The following is a 22,092-nucleotide window of genomic DNA, read 5'->3' as shown; positions in this document are numbered from 1 at the left end:
TATGTTTGATGATGATGCTGATGCTGGTGATCCCAAGGATTGATGGATTATTTAATACTTTAGAAATTCCAACTATTGCATCCTAGAAATTTGAGGAAAATTAATTATAGATTTTTAAAATTTCAAAAACATCCAAACAGTCATCAATGACATTTTTTCTGCGATGCTGACTTACTTTTTAGATATTGTAAGCTGTCACTCAGATCGATTTATTGTCTATCTTCTGACGTATCTTTTTGGTTTAAAATATATAATTTTCGTACTAATATTGTGTTTCATGAACTACAAGTATTCACTTAAAATTATTCATTTATCTCAAAATTAAATAAAAATAATTCCAACTCTGGTTAAACTTTCATACTAATAAATACATGTTTGCACACATGATGCCCTGAAAAACCTCATCATAATTGCATAGCACTGGAAACCACAAAGTTCTCCATTTTTATGATTCTCACGTGCATCACATACACATAACCTAGTCTGGGGTAGGGGGTACATGAACTTATTTCACAAATATTCGTATTCTTCAGGGGCAAAATGTAAAACCTCCCTGATATTTCATATATAGCGACTCCATGGAAACTCTTATAATCATAATCATAAGTTAAGCAATTGAAACAAAAGAGAATCAATGGTATACCAGTTAAAACATACAGTAAATTTGGGAAAAGAACATCGTATCAGAGTATCACTTTATGTGATATATCTCATGCTGTAATTGATTCTGAAGAAGAATAAAAGGTTTAATCTTTTTCGTGTTTGAGGATCCATAACTAGAAACTGCTGTGCATATTTGTTCACTTTCGATCCTTTTCCTGATTTATGGTCATAATACTCCACCACAGCAGCTCCAGCTAATGCAGCTAATGTAAGAGCCTGAGCATGTAACCTGTGTGCAGGATTTCAACCATGGGGAATAGTAAAGGCAATGGCTACATTTTAATCAAAAAAGAGGAAATGAAAATCTTTAAAACAGAGCAAATGAATTTCGATACACAATGTATGTAGAATATACATATAATGTCAATCACGAATTTCTCACAAAACTTTTGAAGTTTTCTACTGAACCGAGATGATATGATATTTAATCTAGCACATGTTATTAATGGAAGTTATTAATGGAAGCACAAGAATGCCACAAAATCCTTGAGTGTTAACTTTGGTTAAAATGGATTGAGAAAACCAGTAATTATAGATCTTACTGACTAGTGTTATTGGATTCATAGATTTCCATTTTAGAATTTTGATGTAATGTGAATCAATGGGTTCTAATAATTCATGAAAGATATTATCATATTCGAATACTGTCTCAGAACATATGCCATTGAGAAATTCATGATCCTATAAATGGGATTGGACAAGATTATTTCCATGAGAGAACTTAGAAAGGATATCAGTAACTATAATTAAAAGCTTGATAGACGTCGTACTGGTCTCTGATGCAGAACTAGGAGGCAATGCATGTCATATCTTACTATTTGTTCCTATGACATCAAAGTCTAATTGAAAATTACAAGATTTAAGCTCCTGGGAATTGCCTAATCATCTTAAGTTCACCCAGAGGATAGAATCGATAACCACACATGCACACACAAAACATTTGCATTTTTTTGCCTTGCAGTTCTACCAAAATTTCACCCTTTAACCACTTCTCTTAAAATGATTGTAGATTCTTGGATTGGGATTGATAATTTCCTAATGCTTAGGTTTTACAAATGCTTTCAAAAGCACATTTGGAAGGTTACATAGTATTATCCTTTGCCACCATAATGAACTTAACTAATACAGGATCCTGCATATAATTTTTGCATTTCCTTTCATGTTTACTTCATCATACACCTCCTGTTATTTTTATCAATAGCCATAAAGGTCCTTTAGGTTTACTATTTGTTTTTTCACCCAAAAATAAAAATAAAAAAAAAAGAAATGGCAAATGGTATCGAATTACTATATTATTAATAAAAATTGGAAATCTCAGTTAAAAAAAGAAGCACAGACAATCTAATGCATCACTCTAATGTTGTTGAGAGGTATTTGCAATCCCTAGCACATTAAAATTAATCCAATGATTGAGATCAGTATATTAAACAGAAAACATACATTTTATGTAAAATACATAACAACCATCAGGTCGAAAGTCCACTCGGAAGTCATTCAAAGTCACAGCACCTGAAACCTAAATCTAAGTACCAAATCAAACAATGAACACAAAACTCTGTTGTCATACCAAAATTTTCTCCTGATTCAATGGCAGTACAAACTCATAGATAAAATCAAAAATCATTTGCATATCAATGGTAAAAGATAAAAAATTAGAGTTAAAAGTTAGGGTTTTGAACTGAAAAAGATCAAAATCAAACCTTGCATGGATGATCTTCACACTGGGCTTCATATTGGGACGAGACCAGTTGTAAGCGATAGATCCTCCAATCCCACTCAACCAAAGGCATCCTGTTTATAGAAATCAACAACAAAAATCATCAAAATCAAATAACTTGAGAGGAAAAAGAACATTCTCATAGCCCAACCCCAAAATCAACCAATTGAGAGAAAAAGAACAAAAAAGGAGGAAATTTAGGACATTTCCAACATCAATTCGCATAGCCCAATCCCATGCTAAAAAAGCGAGAAAATTTAGGCATTTTAACAACCATTTGCGCAAAAATAAATTTAATAACCATAAAATCAAAACGAATCAGAGGTGAAAAACACACACACATTCTCATCGCCCAATTCAAAGATTAAAAAAATAAAAAATAATAAAAAAATTTAGGCATTACCAACAACTCTTTTCTCATAAATCAATTTAAGAAACCCAAGAAATCGAGGGAATAAAACTGATAATCAAAGCCAAATCCAAAACTAAAAAAAAACAAAGAAAATTATCAAAAAAGAAAAGAATAGAAAAGAAAATTTTCGGGCATTACCAACAGCTCTAAGCTTATGCTCCACAACCCACTCTCTGATCGATTCCATCGTGCTTGAGCTCTCTCCCATTCTCCGATTTGGTTCTCTTCTCCTTCAAATTGTGCGAAAAAAAATTAGGGTTTTTTTTTTCTTACTATAATTTCCCCAAATTAAGACGCTGTGTATATTTATATAACCACTTCTCAAACGTTGACCGCCAACTTTAAGTCAAACTTCGACAACGCTACGCCAAATGAGCACCGGATCCGCTACATGTCACACTTGTAAATTTGGTCTTGTAAATCGAATAGTTTCAAGCCACGTGGAAATGTTAAGAATATGTGACACGTGGTTATATATTAGTGGTCAATGTAGGTTGCTTTGCTGTTGTGGCTTGGAAACCCGGGGCGTGACCATGGTTTTCATTTCGCTAGTATTGCGAAGGAGACGTCTTGTGTTTTTGTTTATTTGTTTATTTATTTATTTATTTTTGGGAAACATAGGAATAAATTTAATTTGTTGATTTTTATATATTTTGTTCAAATATTTCACGTGTCACACATTTATTTTATGAAGTAGTTTGAATAATAAAGAGGGAAAATTTGTTTTTAATTCATTATTATTTTTAATAATATTGATAAGCCGCCACAGACATCGTCTATATTTAGATTTTGAGAGATAGTCAAACACTTGACAGTAGTCAAATATTTTAACCATTTAATGATTTACGATGGTGATTCTATGAAAATTTTCAAATTTTTGATAATTTTTTAAAATTTTTAATAAAATCCCCAAAATACCCTCATATGTTAGTGGGAAATTCCTATATGATCGTATGACTGAAATTTGTACCATTTTTTTAGTACAAAGATAGTAATTTATTTCTCTATAGAGTCAAAAAAATAAAGCTTAACTCCCTCTCACAAGACTGATTTATTTTATAAAAAATAAAATAAAATAAAATTTATATTGATAAAATAAGTTGTGCCACTCTTTCCCATGATAGTTTTTTTATTATTATTATAAAATATAGACTAGTCATGTCAAGAGTACGTATATACGTGGAGTTAATATTGTAATATATTTATGTTTTCATTTTATATGAACTAAAATTTAAATTTGTTTTCTCAGCAAGCACATAAACACTTTACGTAAAAAAACCCAGTGTTAATCGATGAAGAGGTCATTGGTGGTTGCTTCACTTGTTTTTTTTATTGTTTTCATACTTTTTTCTCAAAATATAAAGATTAAAAATAATTTATTTTTATTTAAATTTTAAAATTAATATATATGGGTTGAGATATTATTATTATTTTTTTTTTTCATCTGTGCAGATAAAGTGTTTTGTTGATTTTGTTTTGAATGAGCCAATCTTGGCAATAACTAATTTAGTTTTTTCTTCCAATCAGACACGCGTAGCTTGGGGTTGTTTAGTTTGGTAGAAGTAATATAATGTAAAAAAAGTTTAAATGTAAAAGCTACTCTTGGGTATTTGGTTTGTTGTGACACCATTTTTTATATGTGAAAGTACTTACATCTGAATTTTTTTTTTTAATTATATATATAGCATTTCAAATTACAACTAATGCCTAGCACATGAAATCTCTCTTTGGGATTGAGGAGTCACAAATATTGATATTAGTGCTTGATTTTGTTTAGATGAAATTTGATGTTTCTATAGACCCTTTAGCAGGTAAGATATTATTAAATGGTTCATAGTCCAGCAATATTTACTCCATCATAAAAAAATGTTGATAGAGAAAGTTCAAATCCTAAGTTTAAATTCTAATACACGATTAGATGATCAATTCCAGATTTATGTACACCTTTGATAATTCTTTTAAAAAAAATTAGGATACCCACTTTATCGTGAATTTGAAAATTTTTATGAAATTTAAATATTGCTTTGAAAATATTGATGTTTTAGGTGTACGCTTGAAATTTTTGAATGATGTTTTATTTTATATATATATATATATATGACAATATGTTATCCAGATATTCATAAAGTGTCCACAAAAATTTTAAAAATATAAGAAAATATTGTTGATAATACTATTGATAAATGTTGTTCATTATACTATTCACACTACTAAATGATCTGCAACCGCTGCGTTTTTTTTTTTTTTAATTGTAAGCTAATGTGTTTGCAACTTCTAGAACCCTCTGGTTCATATGGGCAACTATATTGTCTGCATTTAATTATAAAAAATATTTTTTTATTGAATTAATTAAATAATTTTATATTAAAAAAAAAAATATTTTTCCCACTCAGTATGATTATCACCAAATAAATAAATAAATAAATATATAGGTAAAATATTAAAATCAATAAATATTAATTTTATACCTTAACCTACATCAAACAAAATAATAATAAACTAAATACATCAATTTTACTTAAATAAAATTAAACAACAACCATGCAATTTAAAAAACAATAATTTCACTTATATTGCAATTTAAAATACAAAAAAAAAAATCAAAAAAATGAAATTAACAATATAAAATTCAAGTTCAAAATCAAATTATCTTGTTAAATAATATTATCCCATATATCAAATAAAAGAAAAAAAAAAAAAGTGTTATACCAGCTCTCTATGCACGGATGGCATGAGTTAAAATCTGTATTTAATTTGAAATAAATCTCCAATGAATTTGGAGAAAGCATTTAATTCAGACTTACTACTTCACGAGAAAGCCTCACCTTCCAAATCACATGCAGAACCACACCACAACTTCTATCCAAACCTTTCCAGACCTGCCAAATTTTCTGGTCTTCACTCCGGGCCGAGGCCCATGTTCTTCGATGTTAAACCCTGGTTCGAATAGTCAAATATGTAAACTTCGAAGTTATTTATAAAAATCTCTAAAAACACAAATAAATTCAAGTAAAGAACTATTCAAACTAAATCCAAACTCACACTTCAAACTTTAAGTCCAGCTCCGCGCTTTCAGAATCTGGAAAATGCAAACACCAAAAAACATAAATAAAATTAAGTAAAAAGTTTTCGGAGTTAAGATAAGATCGAACTCATGAACTTTTCCTCAACAAACCAATCGGCAAAACGTGATCAGGCTCGTGACAAATACACTTGAACTCAGACTTTAAACTGGAAGTTATTTCCCAGATTTGAAAGTACAAAGAAGTTCAAACACACCATTAGGCCCTGTCCAGCCTGTACATTCACTTTTCAAATTGTCAATCTTGCAATGGCTTTTCCCTCTTTATGACTCTCACAACCATAAGAAGCCACCAGTAAAAGGCATCCCTGAGCACCAGCTCACCTCTTTAAAAACACCCAGCAAACTCCCTCCAAACCACACACACACACACACTGTCCCTCTGAATTCCTTTCTCTTATAATGGCAAGCTCAAACATACTCCTCATTCTCTTCTCCATAACCATTATGTTGTACATGGCATATGGACAGGGCCATGACTACCTAAAGAAAGTATGCAGCGTAACTCGATACCAGTCACTCTGCATTCACTCCCTATCACACTTCTCAAGCCCTGCTAGTCACTCCCCGTCCGGGTGGGCTCGGGCGGCAGTATCAGTCACACTTGCAGAAACACAAGAAGCAGGACAGTACCTGGTAAAGCTCAAGACTGGAGGTGGTGGAGTACGGATGAGAGGACGGGCGAGGCTTGCACTATCTGATTGTGTTGAGTGCTTCAGTGATGCAGTGTCCCTGCTCCATAGCGCTCTTGGAGAGATGCGAAGCCTTGAGCGAGAAACATTTGCCTCACAGATAAGTAATGTGGAGACGTGGTTGAGCGCCGCACTGACAAACCAGAACACTTGCATTGATGGTTTTCAGGAGTTCAAGGTTGGGCCTCAAGTGAGAATGATCACAAGCAAGGTGTTGAACACCACTCACTTCACTAGTAATGCATTGGCGCTTGTTAACAAGCTTGCATCCTCTGGTCAAAGTGGCTAAAATCGCAGCTCCTCGCATCACTGATTACTACTTGTTTATGTTTGAAGTATTGCATGCTACATGATCAAAAAATATATGCATAAAGTGGCTGTTGTATGGATTTCTATCAATAAAGAAATATATAAGAAAAATATCCAAATGATATTACTTTATTGCGCTTTTTGGCATGGATGATATTTATCAGTATAATTTCATAGAAACGAATAACTATACTTCGTTGCTTGTAATGTCACCAGAAAAGGAAATTGCATAAAGGATAGACCTTATCCACAATCACAAAGATTAATTACCAAGCCAAGGTGGCTCTTGAATTGAGGGGCAAATGGCAAAAAAGATGAGAAAAGAAATGGGGAGGAAAAGCAAAGAAAATTTCCATCAAACATTTTCTTTCATTTGTTTATAAATTTCATTTTTCTCCATCCAACCAAGCACCTGCTCTTGTTTCTCCGACAAATTTTCCTCAATCAAAACACAAGCTAAAAGTTTTTGGAGAACAAGATCAGAAATCAAAAAATAGAGAAAAGTGATATTTTGAAGGCATCAACCTCTTTCTATCTCGAATTGCAAAATCAGTAACCAATGCTAATGGATAATTTTATTAAATATACATATCATAGTATTCTACTCTCATAAAGTTCTTGTTTCTAAAATCTAAAACCAATTATAAGGATATTACTGATAAATTTATATTAAGAGGTTTTTTTGGTCATATGAATGCATCAAACTTACACATAAACATACATAGAATAGGGGCTCTTCATAAGTGATTTACTTTGCCTGGGAATTGGTAAATATGCATTAAATGAAGCCATAACAATACCACCAGAAATTAGCTTTTTGATTCAGGCTGACAGGAAAGCATAATTTAGGTGTAAACTGGTAAACAGAGGAAGCTAAATCACAGGTATCATATGAGTTCTACATATGATAATAATGGTTGCACACAACTTTTAAAACTAGTAACAAATAAATCAGTTCCTACATCATGCAGAATCATCAAATTCTTCATCAAACATACTATGTTAAACAGAAATTAATTATTAATAATGGTAAAAAGATTATCCTCAATATAAATCAAAGAAAATTAAAATTATCCAACCAAGACAACAAGAACCAAGCCCTTGTATTAACTAAATCCTCTTTTTACCAACGGTGAAAGTCCAAGCATAGTTACAAGCACAACCGAAATTAACTGAAATGCATGTGGACCATGTGGTGCATAAGTGATTATTTGACAAACTAAAAATAAGGATCAGAGAATACCCAAATATCCGGTACCTGGATTTTGCAGAAGTTTCTCCTGCAACCGTTTGCAAAACTCAAAAGAAGAATGTTTGGAATACGAAAAAAAAATTCCAGTGAAGTGTCACTAAATCCAATCAAAGGAACTCAGCGATTTGGGGATATATTCATAATCATTGTATCTTCTTTAACACTGATGAAGTCAGGCAACAGTGCAGCAACTGGTGACATTAACAAAGAAAATACAATTCCCCCAGCCACAACTTCAACTATGCCATACACCTACTGATTGTTTGATGAGGGAACATGAAAAGCTAAAAATTAATATTCAGCATCTTCGGATAGATCTGTTATGTTGCCAACACTTCTATTGTACTGCCTTTCATCACAACTTTCCAAAATTGGAATAACCCAATCTCCATCACATGAACCACTGGCCAACTCATGGTTGATCTTCTCATTACACCCATCCTCTAGCTCCTGGAAAAGTTGCATTTGATCAGTGTTTCGACATCCTAACAAGACAAGATCTAGCATTTTCCGTCGAACAGTATAGATGGGGTTTGGCTCAACAAGGCAACCTTTACTATACGCCTCTCTGAGAAATACAGTTAGTGTGTTCCCTTTGGTTGAGATATAAAATATCCCAGGATGTTTAAGCAAAAGCTCTCTCATATTGATTTCCATGTTGAAATCCTTCCGGAAGTGCGCCAACTGTTCAACTTCAATCATTTTTTCTACTGTCAAGCTCAAAAGTTCATGAAGAATACCAACTGTACGCTTTTCAAAACGCTCAGCTCCACCACAAGTGCGTGGTCGAATGACATCCTTTTTCTCATAAGGTTTTAAATAAGGAAGCCTTTGCCAATTCTTCAACTTTTCTCTAAACCCTTTTTCAATCTTAAAGCCTGTTGGAAACTGAATTGGAAATGCAAAATTGGTCTCAAACTCGCTTAGCCATTTTTCTCTATACTCTTTCTCCCTCCAGTTTTCAACTGTTGCCTCAACCAAACAGTCATCTTTTGAGGCCAAGGTTATAATATCAGGGAAAACAATGTTGAAATCAACTGGATACCTAGGAAGGACAGACTTCCTGAAATCATCAGGCAAACCTAGCTGCCTTCTTATGAGCCATAAGGCATGGATGTGCAATGCCCCGCTTGTTGACATCAAAAGGAGCTTCTTCAATCTTTGAATGGTCTCTACTTCAGACTCTTTTATGATCCCAATTTCCTCTTCAATCAAATCAAGCATCTTTTGACTAACTTTACAACAGAGATTTCTTTTAACAGGATGGGTATACAACTCAAAAATGTGAGGGTACTTCCGAAGAAAAACACCAATCCCTATATTTATTCCAATTATGTTTTTCCACTTCGAGAGCAACTGAACAGAAATGTATTGACCTCTCTGCTTCAAGATCAATTCTTGCACTTTGAGGACTAAGCTCAACTTCTTTAGTTGGCTCCTAAGCTTGTCAAGCCTGAGATCTCTTGTTCTATTCTCTAAACGAGTTTGTGCAGAATCCACAGGCTTCTTCCACCTTCTCTGCAAGTTACAGTTAAATGGCCCAAAATGGACAACCCCATTCAACTTGGGCAAAGAAACTAACTGCAAGATTTCTGCTTTAAACTTTCCCAATGCCGTCCATTTACGGCATTCATTTAACAACCCCAACATTTTCCTTCTTTGTCAGAATAAGTGACAAACATTCACTAAGATTCAATCTTTGACATAGAAACATTAACAGGAATTAATAGCAATTGAAACACAACTGAATTGTCTTCCTGAGCTTCAAAAAGTCATGAACTGAGCAGGCAAAAATTACGTTTCAAACAAATCTCTCTCGGTAACCTGGCATGCACAAACATATCAATTAAAATTATCCAATTTCATACCTTAACAAAAAAAATAATAGATCACAAAAAGAACATCAAAACAATCAACATTGAGTACCATTGAGTATGAATAAATCTGCCACTCAACTAGGATCAACAGTAATTTACATATAGCTAAAATCCATTGCCTTCTTGAACTAAAAAAAAATTTATAACAGACACCACTCAATCACTCAGTCAGGCATTTACGCAAACACCTCATCTACAACTAATCAGCACAAACATATAACGCCAGAAAATCATTTGATTCTCCAAAAAATCACACAAATTCAATCAACAGAAGACAATATGTTGAGAAAAAAAAGTGATTTTTTTCCAGATTAACAAGAGAAGAAGTATCCAAGTAAAGGCGCCAAAAGATCTTCTTGCATTCATCGTACCAGGGTGCTGTGGGTGTGCCATGGGAAAGCATAGATGATAGAACACATCGAATTCGTCTTCTTCACCTACTCCGGCGAAAGGTGGCCGCCGGTGATCGCCGCCGGTGATATGTCGTCCATCGTCCCGGGCCAAATGAGTATTTATAATGAGAACATTTTTGCACATAGTTCCTAAAAAGATTACAAATTATATCAATTTTTTTTATTCGTTATTATCACAAATAAATATTTAAAATTAGTGGAAATTGTCAAAAACACCTTGTAAGTTTGCAATATTGCAAAAACACCTCTAGTTTGCTTGACCCCTCAAAAACCCCTTCGCTTTTCGAATACTAATGATTTTTAAACCCCCAAACATCTAATAGTGATCGATAGAGTTAATTTGGAATTTTTTGGGACTAAATTGTCACTTGCGTAGAAGTTATGTGCAAGTGTGACGAGGGTTTGACTATAATGCCCTGAGTACAATGAGTTTCTATTTGAAAATGAAGCTTCTATTTAAAATATGAGGTATGAGGTTCATGCTTAAAAAACTGAGTTTCTGTTTAAAAATGAGTTTTCTATTTAAAAATGAGTTTTTGTTTAAAAATCGAGTTTTCTGTTTAAGAAATGAGTTTTCCGTTTAAGAAAAAGAGGTTTCGCTTTTAAAAATGAGGCTCTGCTTAAGAAATGAGTTTTCATGTTTAAGAAATGAGGGTTTTTGTTTAAAAAAACGAGGCTCTGCTTAAGAAATGAGTTTTTCTGTGATGTATCACCCCCAAAATCTCTTTATCTGCAATTGATCAGCAAATGAGACAAAACATCGCGACTCACAATCACGATCACGCTGCATGAAAAAATGGGATTTCATGTTCGGGAGAAAAAAGGTGCTGACCTTTCGATGCATCTCGCTCGACGATCGAGGAGCACGCGGTCTTCCCCGAGGTCAACGACGAAGAAGATGAAAGAGATGAGGGCTCGACGGCGGAAGACGATGAAGGCGAAGACGAAGACTGGCGAGATCGAACCCTTATCTGCCGCCGCTTCCTCCCTCCGTTCCCTCGCCACCGACTTAGCACCATGGATCCAAACCCGTGAATGATCCCTAACCCTAACCCTATCTCTATCCATGTTGCGGTCTCCGCGATCGAGAATGGTTCGGTTTCGAGTTCGACTTTCGTCTTATCCGACGTCGCCACCGAAGACCTCACCACTCCGACCACCGAGGAACGCCGCCAACCGGGATCGCCAACGCCTGATAAAGATTTCTCCTTTAAGACCCCACACGCAGGCATGCCACCTTCGAGATCGCTCGCTGGATCCCGAGCTCGAAAGACTCAAGCGTTCGCGAGATCGATGACGATGAGATACTCAAACGTCCCTACTCAACGAGGTCTCTGCTTTAAAAATAAGCTCTCTGTTTAAGAAATGAGTTCTCCTGCTTTAAGAAATGAGTTCTCTGCTTTATATGCTTGTTTGTCTTTGTTTAACTATCGATGTTTCGCTTTAATATATTAGCGCTTTACGCTTTAAAAAAAGTGCTTAAACATCGCTGTTTCTATTTAAATATGTACTGAGTGCAACCTTCGATGCCTCGGCTCGACGACGAGGAGCATCGCGGTCTTCCCCGAGGCTCATCACTAAGAAGATGAAAGAGATGAGGTCGACGATGTGGGAGAGGCGATGAAGATGAAGACGAAGACGGCGAGATCCCGAACCCTCACTCGGCAGACCGCTCCTCCTCCGCTCCCCGGTCACACCGACTTAGGCACCCATGGATCCAAAACCCCTGAATGATCCCTAACCCTAACCCTATCGCTATCCATGTCTGCGGTCTCCGCAATCGAGAATGGTTCCGCTCGAGTTCAAATTTCCCGCCTTATCCGACGTCGCCACCAAGACCTCACCACTCCGACCACCGAGGAACGCTCGCCAACCGGATCGCCAACGCCAATAAAGATTTTCTACGACCCTCACGACCCAGCACGCCTACCTTCGAGATCGCCGCCCGGATCTCGGAGCTCAAGACTCAAGCCGCTCAGCGAGATCATGGGACGATGAGATACTCGAATGTCCCTACTCAATGAGGTCTCTGCTTAAAAATAAGCTCTCTGCTTTAAAAATGAGTTCTCTGCTTATACGCTTGTTTGTCTTTGTTTAACCATCGATGTTTTCGCTTTAATATATTGCGTTTACGCTTTAAAAAGTGCTTAAATATCGTTGTTTCTATTTAAATATGTACTGAGTGACCAAGATTAATTGGTTTTATATCCGGGATTAATTTATCATGTAAATATTTGTTTTTCGTCTTAAATATTAATGTTTTTGTTTAAAAATGAGTTTTATGTTTAAAAATGAGGTTTACGCTTTTAAGAAATGAGTTTTCTCGTTTAAGAAATGAGGTTTCTGCTTAAGAAATGAACTCTGCTTTAAGAAATGAGTTCTATGTTTAAAAATGAGCTCACAGCTTAAATGAGTACGATACGAAACAGAATGACAAAGAATGAAAAATGTGTCTAAAAATGTTTGAAGAAGCGATGATGGAATTTCTAATGACGAGGGTAAAAGGAAGTGAAAACAATAAAGGAAGGGTTGTCTGAGGTATGCAAAACTCACAGGGGCTGTTTGGGAAGTTTTGAAATTATCGAGGGGTAAACAGTAATTTTCCCTTAAAATTAACTCTTAAAAGATTCAATCACCATTAAGAAAGGCATCCTATTCTAACCCTCGTAAATCATTTTTCAAATTTAATAATTTAATTTTGATTAATAATAATTAACTAAAAATTTTAGTTAATTTTTTAATTTTTTTTTTTTTTTGACAAAGATTACAGTGATGCATCGATTATAGTAATTTAATGATTTTTTTAAAAAATTTATTAACTCGTCAGAAGTTTATGATAAAGTGATTAAAATTTTATTATATGGACATGAATTTCAGAAAATAAGTTATTAGAGTTTTACGATGAAATTTCAGAAAATAAATCGAGTTAAAAAGAGATTAAATGAAAATTTAAAAATAAATTAAGTAAAAAAACAAATATATCCTTAATTTATTTTAAAAAGTTTGGAAAAACTTATAAATCAAAGAGCGGATCCCGAGACAAATCCAACGGTTTTGTAGCTTCCGCACAATGGCTTCAGTCTCATAAGATCTCCATCGAAGTCTTCGTCGAGAGCGAGAGAGAGAGAGAGAGAGAGAGGGAGAGGCGGCGGAGATGGCTTCCGGGTGGGGAATCTCCGGGAACAAGGGCCGGTGCTACGACTTCTGGAACGATTTCAGCGAGTGTATGTCTCGATGCCGTGAGCCGAAGGACTGCAAGCTCCTCCGTGAGGACTATTTTGAGTGCCTTCATCATTCCAAGGAGGTATCCCCAAATCTCAGTGATTTAGATCACAATCTTTGTTTTATTGCATGATTTGTGTTGATTTTTATGGGAATTAGTTTAAATTATGGTTCTTTGATTATTATCTTTGTCAATGTTGGTTGATGATTGATTATTTTTTGTTTGATTGTATGATTATAGTTGAATTTCATCAGAGTAGTTCAAAGATTGTTCCTTTGATGGTTGTTTTTCTCATTTGTTGGATGATTATTGGTAAACTTGTGCTTTCCTTTTTGTTTTCATGAATATTAGGTAAAAAAATTGGTCCTTTGATAATTATCTCTCATTTGATATTTGTTTTCGCTTAAGTTTAAAAATGTGGTTTCTTTTTCTGCTTAATCTTTAGTACTTCTTTCCTAATTCTAATTATTGCTTGAAATGGGGTTCCTTGATAAAGATATTTCTCATTGTCGAGTATTGATAGAGGTTTTCTTGTTTTTTTCTTAAAGGATTTTCATATACTTTATGGTTAATGCTACCAGCAAATGTTAATCTGAAACAGTTGTGTCATTATTCAGAACCTTATTCTGCAATTCTGTACATCTTGAAATCCTTGTAGAAATCCTACTTATTCTCATCTTATAGATCTGATAATGCATTGATGAATTGAAATTTTAATTTTAAATCTAACTGAATCTAGTCTATTTATCAAGTTTTTAATCTTGCCATATGATTGTTTTTAGGATAGATCATTGTATATCGGAATCCCCAAAAACTAATTTATAGGTGTTGATTTTGTAATGGTTTACCTTTTGATACACCAGTTTAGATAAGTAGTAAGAGAGAAGGAAAAAAGAGGATAGGCCCCGGCTCTAGGAAATTGACTGACAGCCATGGTTCTATCAGGACATATATCTCCCTGAAAAGAGGATAAGAGAAAAAGACTTCAAGGCAACTTGTTCCCTAGGTCTGTAGTTCTAGAATGCTCTGCAGGATCTTGCTTTCAACCCGGCACATTGAATATAGTATTCTATTCTTCTTGAAGTGCCCATTTTTTAGTGTTGGATGCACTCCTTGTTGCTTTTGGTTTTATCCCCATCTCTAGGAAATTTACTGACAGCCATGGTTTTAACAGGACATATATCTCCCTGAAAAAGATGGAAAGAAAAGACTTCAAGGGAACTTATTCCTAGGTCTGTAGCTCTAGAATGTTCTGCAGGATCTGGCTTTCGATGCAGCACATTTAATATTGTAGTCTATTTTTGCTTCAAGTGTCGGTTTTTAGTGTTGGATACAGTCCTCTGTTGCCTTTGGTTTCCTGCATAGTTAGTCATTGATTCATTCAGCTGTTTTGTGGATGAAAAGCATGATTTGAATTGCATTCAATCATTTACATAGCCTTCTACATGCTAAATAAAAGTTCCTCTCTCTGCAACATGAGGTGATAAATATAATCCTGTTTGGCCTTGTGGTTTTTGTAGATAGCTGTTCATTCAGTTTTTATGGATGATGAGATCATGCTTTGATTGCATCTCAACCTTAATCTTCTGCATTCAAAAATAAAAATTTATTCTTTGTGTGGTATCATTTGCCTATAGAGAAATGCACAAAAACTAAGACAGTTTGATAATTCTAATCTCAGCTGATCATGGAAAGGGAAGGAATAATGGTTGAATTTAACTTTTTTTCAGTATTCTCATCTAATTTTTTTCTTTTTTTCTTCTTTTGACATGATCCCTGATCATTATTCCCTTTGCTTTTTCTTTCTACGTCTTCCTAGTAAGAAATGTGAATTGTGAATATCTCACATTGAGTTTATTATTCTTCATTTTTCGACTTCATTTTTATTATTTTTATTTTTTTCACCTATCATCTTCAAAAATGCATATCACCACCATCAGGCATCATTCTTCATTCCCTCCTTTGCCACATATTCTTTGAACCTTTTTCGCATCTGTTCAATTTTTAATCTATCTAAAATCAACTTGAATCTCAGTACTGAAGTTACCAAAATAATATACAAATAGAGTTATACTTTTCTAATATAATAACAGCATTTACCAAATTTCTGATGGTGAACTAATTTACTTTCATGTCAATGCAATTTTCCCTCGTGATTCACATGCTATTGCACGACTGTGCATGCTCGTTTGCGAATGTATGTAAGTCATTGTGTAAAGATTGCATATGTAGATTCTCGGAAATTAGATGTCTGAATAAATCTTTTCGCCTCACTTTAATCTATGACTCTTTGCAGTTCCAAAGAAGGAATAGGATTTATAAAGAAGAGCAACGTCAGATAAGAGCAGCCGCACAGAAGGCCAAGGAGGGGGAAGGAGTTGCAGCAACATCCCACCATTAGAACAAATTTAAAATTCAGGTGGAAAATACTGTTTCATGTGGTTCTATTACAAATGAATGCTTTGTTTCAGTCAGAGACTAGCTTGTTTGCTGTCGATTTTCGTTGTTGATATTCTTGGTGTACATTTTTATACCAAGATAATAATATTGTCTCTGAACTTTAGAGAATCATGTATTTCATACCTTATGATTCAATCATTTCTGTTCTGAAATGCTGCTCATAAGATTAAAACTGTCATCTTTGTATTACTGTATTTCTTTGAGTAGTAGTAGTTTGAGGACAATAGGTCGGAATTTCTGGTTTTTGTCAGGTGTACCAATTAAGGAGGATCAATTATCCTTTGAAATTAATATAGTATCCGGATTCAAAAGTAGAAGGGAAAGTAAGGAAAAAAAAACATGAGAAAGGAAAAGGAGGATTGAATCTTCGTTTGGGTAATCAAAAGAGGAAAAAAAAAAGGTTATTTAATAAGGCTAGACAAGGGAAAGGAAAGTAAAAAATGTATAATAATATGATTTATCACTTATAGTTATATTATAAAGTAAGATTTTATAATTAATTTAAAAATTTAAGGTTATTATAGTATTTTAGAAGTTATAGATTTTTTTGTAAGCTTCATTCCCTCGACGCTCCAAGTCAAGGTAAAAAAAAAAAGAGGTTACGAAGAGTCAGAGTTAATCATTTTTTTTACTTTCATTAAATTTAAAAAAATATATATTCAAACAAAGGAAGTTTTTTTTTTTTACCCTCTTTTAACCCTTCTTTTATTTTCCTTCCTAAACTTTCAATGATAAGTAACTCAATTCCTCCAGTAAACAGGAAGAAACTCTGGAGCAAAGGAGAAGAGAATTCTTATTTTCTTATCTTGCTAATAAGAGCTTAAAATTTTTCTAATTAAACTCTTTAATTTTGTTATAATCAAACCAACAAATTTAAGCAGGTTCCTAAAAGTTTAACATCATAATAATTTTTGTACCAAATTGACTAAATCGAATCACGATAACATCTAACAATTAATCAGTACCGTGTTTAAAATCTAATTATTTTAAACAATCACATGACAACCACCCTCATTACATCTAACTTTCTGGTAACTCATTCTTCAATGAATTTTTCTTATCAGTTTGCTGAAAAATCATGACTATAATGCAAGCCTGTGTTGAATGTCATGTGGTAGTCCCTGCATCACAAACTTATGCAATTAAAGCAATAACTAATTATTTTTTTTCTCAGATTTCATGTTATATGATATAGATTCAATTAGAAAAGCCTATTCAATACAATAGCGTTACTCATCGCTAACATTTCTTTATATGTTTTATATCCCCAAACTCTACGCCATCGAATAAATAATACGGTTAACATGAGCATAGCTAGCTTCTTCGAGATTTTGTATGTTATAGTGACAATTCAGCTTTTGCGATGACATATAGCTATTGACCGACGATATTAGATTAAAGCCTGTAAAAAAGGCTTTCTAAATAGTTTTTGTTCATTCTTCGACGACATTAACCAGCTCATATTCCACCAGAGACAGATTGTTGTCTTCTTTTACTGTAAAGGTAGCAGGTTCAGTAACCTCGACACGACCCCATTTGTCGACTGCCAACCTCATTGATCCCTTGAACATGTCGATCTTTGCGTTGCGGACAATCACAGTGCCGTCTGGCTTCATTAAATCAACTGAAATAAAGGGACAAAAAAAAAGGTTGATAGCTCATTATCAAATTTGGGTGAATAATGTAATTTTTCAAGAGATGAAGGAACAGGACGAAGAATTTTTGCCGTTAAATATTAGTTTGTTTGTTTTGGTTCATATGCAATATGCACCAAGTTTCTCGACTGAACATGTAACAAGATTAACATACGAAAAGGTATCAAAATTGATAGAATGATTGGCTAAGACAAAGACAGCCAACATAGATTCATGAAAGACAAATTTCAGCCACTTTTGCTGGAGCAGATACAGATAAGTTTGGAAGCTGTAGTCATCATGAAAGACTCTATGTTTAGCATATCAATAAGCCTTAAAATCTCATTCTTGATACTAATCTCTGTTGTAACATATAAAAACAATGCCAAGTAATTAAAGATTTTTCCTTTTGTGAACACTCATTTTAAGTACTATTCCATTTTCAGCAAGTACGATAAGAATGTGGAGTTTGTCTTTTTCAGATGCTTTCAGCTATGCAGTTCACTAAATAAGTTCACACTTCACACTTCACACTTCACACTAGAAGCTTTAAAGCTTTTGCAATTGAACACTAGATGATGGCGGATTAACTAGCTTTGTTCCAGCAAGCCTTATGTTAGACTTAACAAACCAGAGTAGTATAACTACCTCTAATTAAAATACCAGCAGACCAAATATATTGTGGATCCCAAGTCAAGACTCAAATAAAGATTTCATTGGATCCCCATCATTCTGCGGTGCCTGAAAGCACTTATTGCCGCAGGAAATACCGATCAGCCTCCATTTTATGCAATTCGCACCTAAACTGGCTAATGGAACATCATGTTTTCGTACATATAGATACAAAAGATTTGTCTGATTGACCAGATGATCACAAAATGGAAGGCCCATAATAAAAAATATGCATCAAATTTATTTATCTTTGGTAAATATTTAAAACATCATGACTCTAGATATCTAGTATGACAGCTCCCTCATTCAACTGATGCAAGCTATTTATGAATAGATCATGAGGCCTCAAGTGTAACATTCAAGTCATAAAATTATGCAAGCTTGCTTGTTTGCACATCCTGCAGGGAAATCAATAAATCCACTAGGACAGACTCTTGAATAATTTTTGTTAAACCCCACATGTAGACATTGCTGATGGAATAACATCGCCATCATAAATTATCACCACCTTATCATCTAGAAGAAGAAATTTAAATGAAAATGGCTTTCTATCCTCCAATGTTAAGTTAATTTCATGATAAGTCTAGACCTATCGCTTCATCCTTTAGCATGTCTCCTATGTTAAGGCCCTCACCTTAACAAATTTTAGGGGCCACTGGTACTTCTGAAGGAACAGTTGAGGATTTAAAAGGTGGCTCACTTTTCTTTGCCATATAGAAGAAATGGACAGAGAATCTCTTTCAGCACAATTAAAACAGTGCTGTAACAATCCTCTTTGCACTAACCTGCTATCTTCACTTTTTAGTTTTCTCCCTAACAAATAAATAGTAGTGGCTTCAAAAAGGCATTCAAGTGTCTGAAAGACAAAGGACAAATAGTTTCATGGAGAAAGAAGAACTCAAAATTAGCAAGACACTGTTTTATATTGTTTTATATACATCAACTAAGTTTGTTGCCGAACATTAAGTTACAAATATCACCTGTTGTCTCCCGTCCAGTGATTTAGATTAAAAAAAAAAACTCAAATTTGATAATGTATAATTTGCAGAGGTCATATCTTTGACATTTTTGGCCTCTATGATCTAAAACCACCAACAACCATTTATATAAAAGTTCGAAAGAAATCTCAATATGTAAGAAAGCATTCTTTGTATAAATCATCAAATTAGTCTATGCAACCATGAGCTTATTGTACTTGTTGACAGATTGACTTAACATGAAAATGCTCTTTCTTTACTTAGAATATTTTAGACAACTCACATCAAAATAAAAAAGAACAATAACACTTATTGACAAATTAGATATAAAAAGCATCATTAATGAAACCATGATCGATCAACTTCCTTTAAAAAAGCAGAAAGAAGTGGAATGCAAACAAAGGATTGACACTCTTACTTAAAGGTCTTACGCAACCATTTCTTTCTTTACTTTAATCAACTTCTCAGTCAGATCTAATTGAAAATTGCTACAAAGGTCATAATTACGAGCTCTATCAAGGATTTATTTCGCAAAAATGGCCATCACCGATGATATCACCTTCCGACGCCCTTGACAAATATTAAATCTTTGCACATATGCACAAGGCACCACAGAATATCTCTAGAGATATAAACCCTTAAGTCTCCATCAAATGACATGACTTTTACTTATTCTTGTTGAGGTTCATCCAATATAAGCATAAGCATGTCATTGAAATCTCAAAACTTCAATCAACTCATTGACAAATCAAAACATAAACTTGGAAAAATAGAAACTTTGAAGTGCATACTTGCAAAGATTGATTTGTTGAACATATAACAACAAAAACATGCAATAATTTAAGGGAATATATACAAACAGTCATATTCACAATTTAACAATTCAAAATTCAATGCAAAAATATATAGTTAAATCAAACAATAAGATGCATTCCAACACTAATCCTAAAACCAAATAAGTGTATAAATTCCTCCAAGATATGAACAGGGATTGAAAATTCACAGACACATGTGCAAAATAAAAACCTAAATCAGACATTCACATGGATTAATGAAGAAAGGGAGAAATAGGTAAAAAGATCCGACCTTGGTCGTTCCGGGCGGTGAAGATGATGGTTCCGGTCTCGTCTCCGACGACGCACTCGGCGATGCGGGTTTGGCGGAGTTGGGAGGTAGCGGGGCGGATCTTCTGCGGCACCGGCTTGGAGCTGAGAACCTTAAGCGTGAGCGTGTGGCCATTGGTTCCAGGCTTGAGCTGATCGACCTTGGTGAAGATTGGCTTCCTCTTCGTCGTTGGCCCCTGCGCTGAAGCCGTCGCCATTGCCACTGAAACCCTAGAGAAAGAGATAGATGCCAAAGAGACGGAGCTCAATATATATATAAATATTAATTAATTAATTAATTACTATTATTATTGCGTAAAATAATAATTAGATGAATAATAAATAATTTTACTTTTATTTTTATTCCTATTTTTATTGTTTTTAGTAGATAAAGGTGTGAAAAGAATGAGAATGACCTAATAATTAATTATATTATTATTATTATTTATTTATTTATTTATTTAATTAGATAAAGGTGTGAAAAGAATGAGAACGAGGTCACTCTCATTCTCATATTTTTATATGCGAAGCTTTAAGAAAAGAGTGTGGGGTGGGGTTAAAATGGAATATTTTTATATGTTTGATTGATGGGAAAAATTTTTAATTTAATTAATTGCATTTTAATTTTAATTAATGTTAATTAAAATTAAAATGCAATTAATTAAATTAAAAAATTTGTTAATTAAAATTAAAATATTGCATTTTAGTTTTTTTTCAAAAATAATTTTAATTTTTTTTTAATGTTAATAAATATTTTTATTCTTCATTAATATAGTCCTTATATAAGTGTTTTAGTGGAAATTGCCAAAAACACCCCTATAAGTTTGCAATATGCACAAAAACACCCTCTTAATTTGACTATCCATAAAAATCCCTTCCTTTTAAATATAATAATTTTTAAACCCCCCAAGCATGTAACGGTGGTTAACAGAATTACATTTGAATTTTATGGACAAATTTGCCTCTTGTATGGGGAGTCGTGGCAGTGCAATCATGTTCCCAGTATGAGAGGAAGTGGGGGGTTACTTTTTTGGTTAATCCCTAGAGACTCTTACTGTCGTCGGTTAAACTTTTTTTTTCTTCACCTCTTTAGCTTTTCCATTTCCAAAGTTGTCTCCGCCTGTGCATCATTGTATCGAAAAAAAACATCGCTTTCCACCATTCTCTCGAAGAAGAATTCCCACTCAAGTATTCGGCATTCCATCAGTGTGCAATCTAAAGTATGAGCCGAGGCGGACGCCGTTGAAGAAGTTGTGTTTAGGGGGTTTTTTTAATAAACAATTCTGTTAGACAAAGATTTCTCTGTTTTGTTTTGTGGTCTTGTTTTTATTGGATGATATTGAAATCTGTAGGGAGATTTATCGGCTAGGGTTTTGTTTTTTTGTTTTTCGACTCTGCTCGTATACGAAAGAGATTTTTTGATAGTTATGTTGTGTAATATTTACAATGTAGGTTTCCGTTTAAGTTAATATGGTTGCAGTTTTAAAAATGTGGTTTCTGTTTAAGTATTGGGATTTTATTTAAACATTTGAGGTTTCTTGTAAGATTTATTGTTTCTGCTTATATAATGAGGTTACCATTTAACTATTTTATGTCTTCGTTTAAG

General features: G+C 33.8%; 5 protein-coding genes across 5 annotated transcripts; 2 read left to right on the top strand and 3 right to left on the bottom strand.

Moving 5' to 3' along the window:
* Positions 1-696: 696 nt before the first annotated feature.
* Positions 697-3,076, bottom strand: LOC120273755. The gene is made up of 3 exons (XM_039280457.1): positions 2,931-3,076; positions 2,364-2,454; positions 697-892 (listed from the first exon to the last, which is right to left on the bottom strand). Exons 1-3 carry the CDS (start codon positions 2,998-3,000, stop codon positions 697-699), a joined length of 357 nt encoding a protein of 118 aa, XP_039136391.1. The 5' UTR covers positions 3,001-3,076.
* A 2,803-nt stretch (positions 3,077-5,879) lies between these two features.
* LOC120273009 (pectinesterase inhibitor 6-like) lies at positions 5,880-6,950 on the top strand. Its single transcript, XM_039279647.1, has one exon. The coding sequence runs from the start codon at positions 6,277-6,279 to the stop codon at positions 6,853-6,855; it is 579 nt and encodes a 192-aa protein (XP_039135581.1). The 5' UTR covers positions 5,880-6,276; the 3' UTR covers positions 6,856-6,950.
* On the bottom strand, positions 6,780-10,520 carry LOC120273008 (protein ROOT PRIMORDIUM DEFECTIVE 1). Its single transcript, XM_039279646.1, has 3 exons — positions 10,376-10,520; positions 8,134-9,951; positions 6,780-6,911 (listed from the first exon to the last, which is right to left on the bottom strand). The coding sequence occupies exon 2, from the start codon at positions 9,775-9,777 to the stop codon at positions 8,419-8,421; it is 1,359 nt and encodes a 452-aa protein (XP_039135580.1). The 5' UTR covers positions 9,778-9,951; positions 10,376-10,520; the 3' UTR covers positions 6,780-6,911; positions 8,134-8,418.
* A 2,981-nt stretch (positions 10,521-13,501) lies between these two features.
* LOC120273879 (NADH dehydrogenase [ubiquinone] iron-sulfur protein 5-B-like) lies at positions 13,502-16,249 on the top strand. The gene is made up of 2 exons (XM_039280619.1): positions 13,502-13,721; positions 15,937-16,249. The coding sequence occupies exons 1-2, from the start codon at positions 13,572-13,574 to the stop codon at positions 16,039-16,041; spliced, it is 255 nt and encodes an 84-aa protein (XP_039136553.1). The 5' UTR covers positions 13,502-13,571; the 3' UTR covers positions 16,042-16,249.
* Positions 16,250-17,280: 1,031 nt separating this feature from the next.
* On the bottom strand, positions 17,281-20,726 carry LOC120273035 (uncharacterized protein At4g28440-like). The gene is made up of 2 exons (XM_039279673.1): positions 20,470-20,726; positions 17,281-17,724 (listed from the first exon to the last, which is right to left on the bottom strand). Exons 1-2 carry the CDS (start codon positions 20,702-20,704, stop codon positions 17,534-17,536), a joined length of 426 nt encoding a protein of 141 aa, XP_039135607.1. The 5' UTR covers positions 20,705-20,726; the 3' UTR covers positions 17,281-17,533.
* Between the last annotated feature and the right edge of the window lie 1,366 nt (positions 20,727-22,092).

This window comes from Dioscorea cayenensis, chromosome 12 (genome assembly GCF_009730915.1).
Source record: "Dioscorea cayenensis subsp. rotundata cultivar TDr96_F1 chromosome 12, TDr96_F1_v2_PseudoChromosome.rev07_lg8_w22 25.fasta, whole genome shotgun sequence".
NCBI classification, from domain to species: domain Eukaryota; kingdom Viridiplantae; phylum Streptophyta; class Magnoliopsida; order Dioscoreales; family Dioscoreaceae; genus Dioscorea; species Dioscorea cayenensis.
The sequence above is the reverse complement of the archived record's forward strand: the minus strand, read 5'-3'. Positions and strand labels throughout refer to the sequence as shown.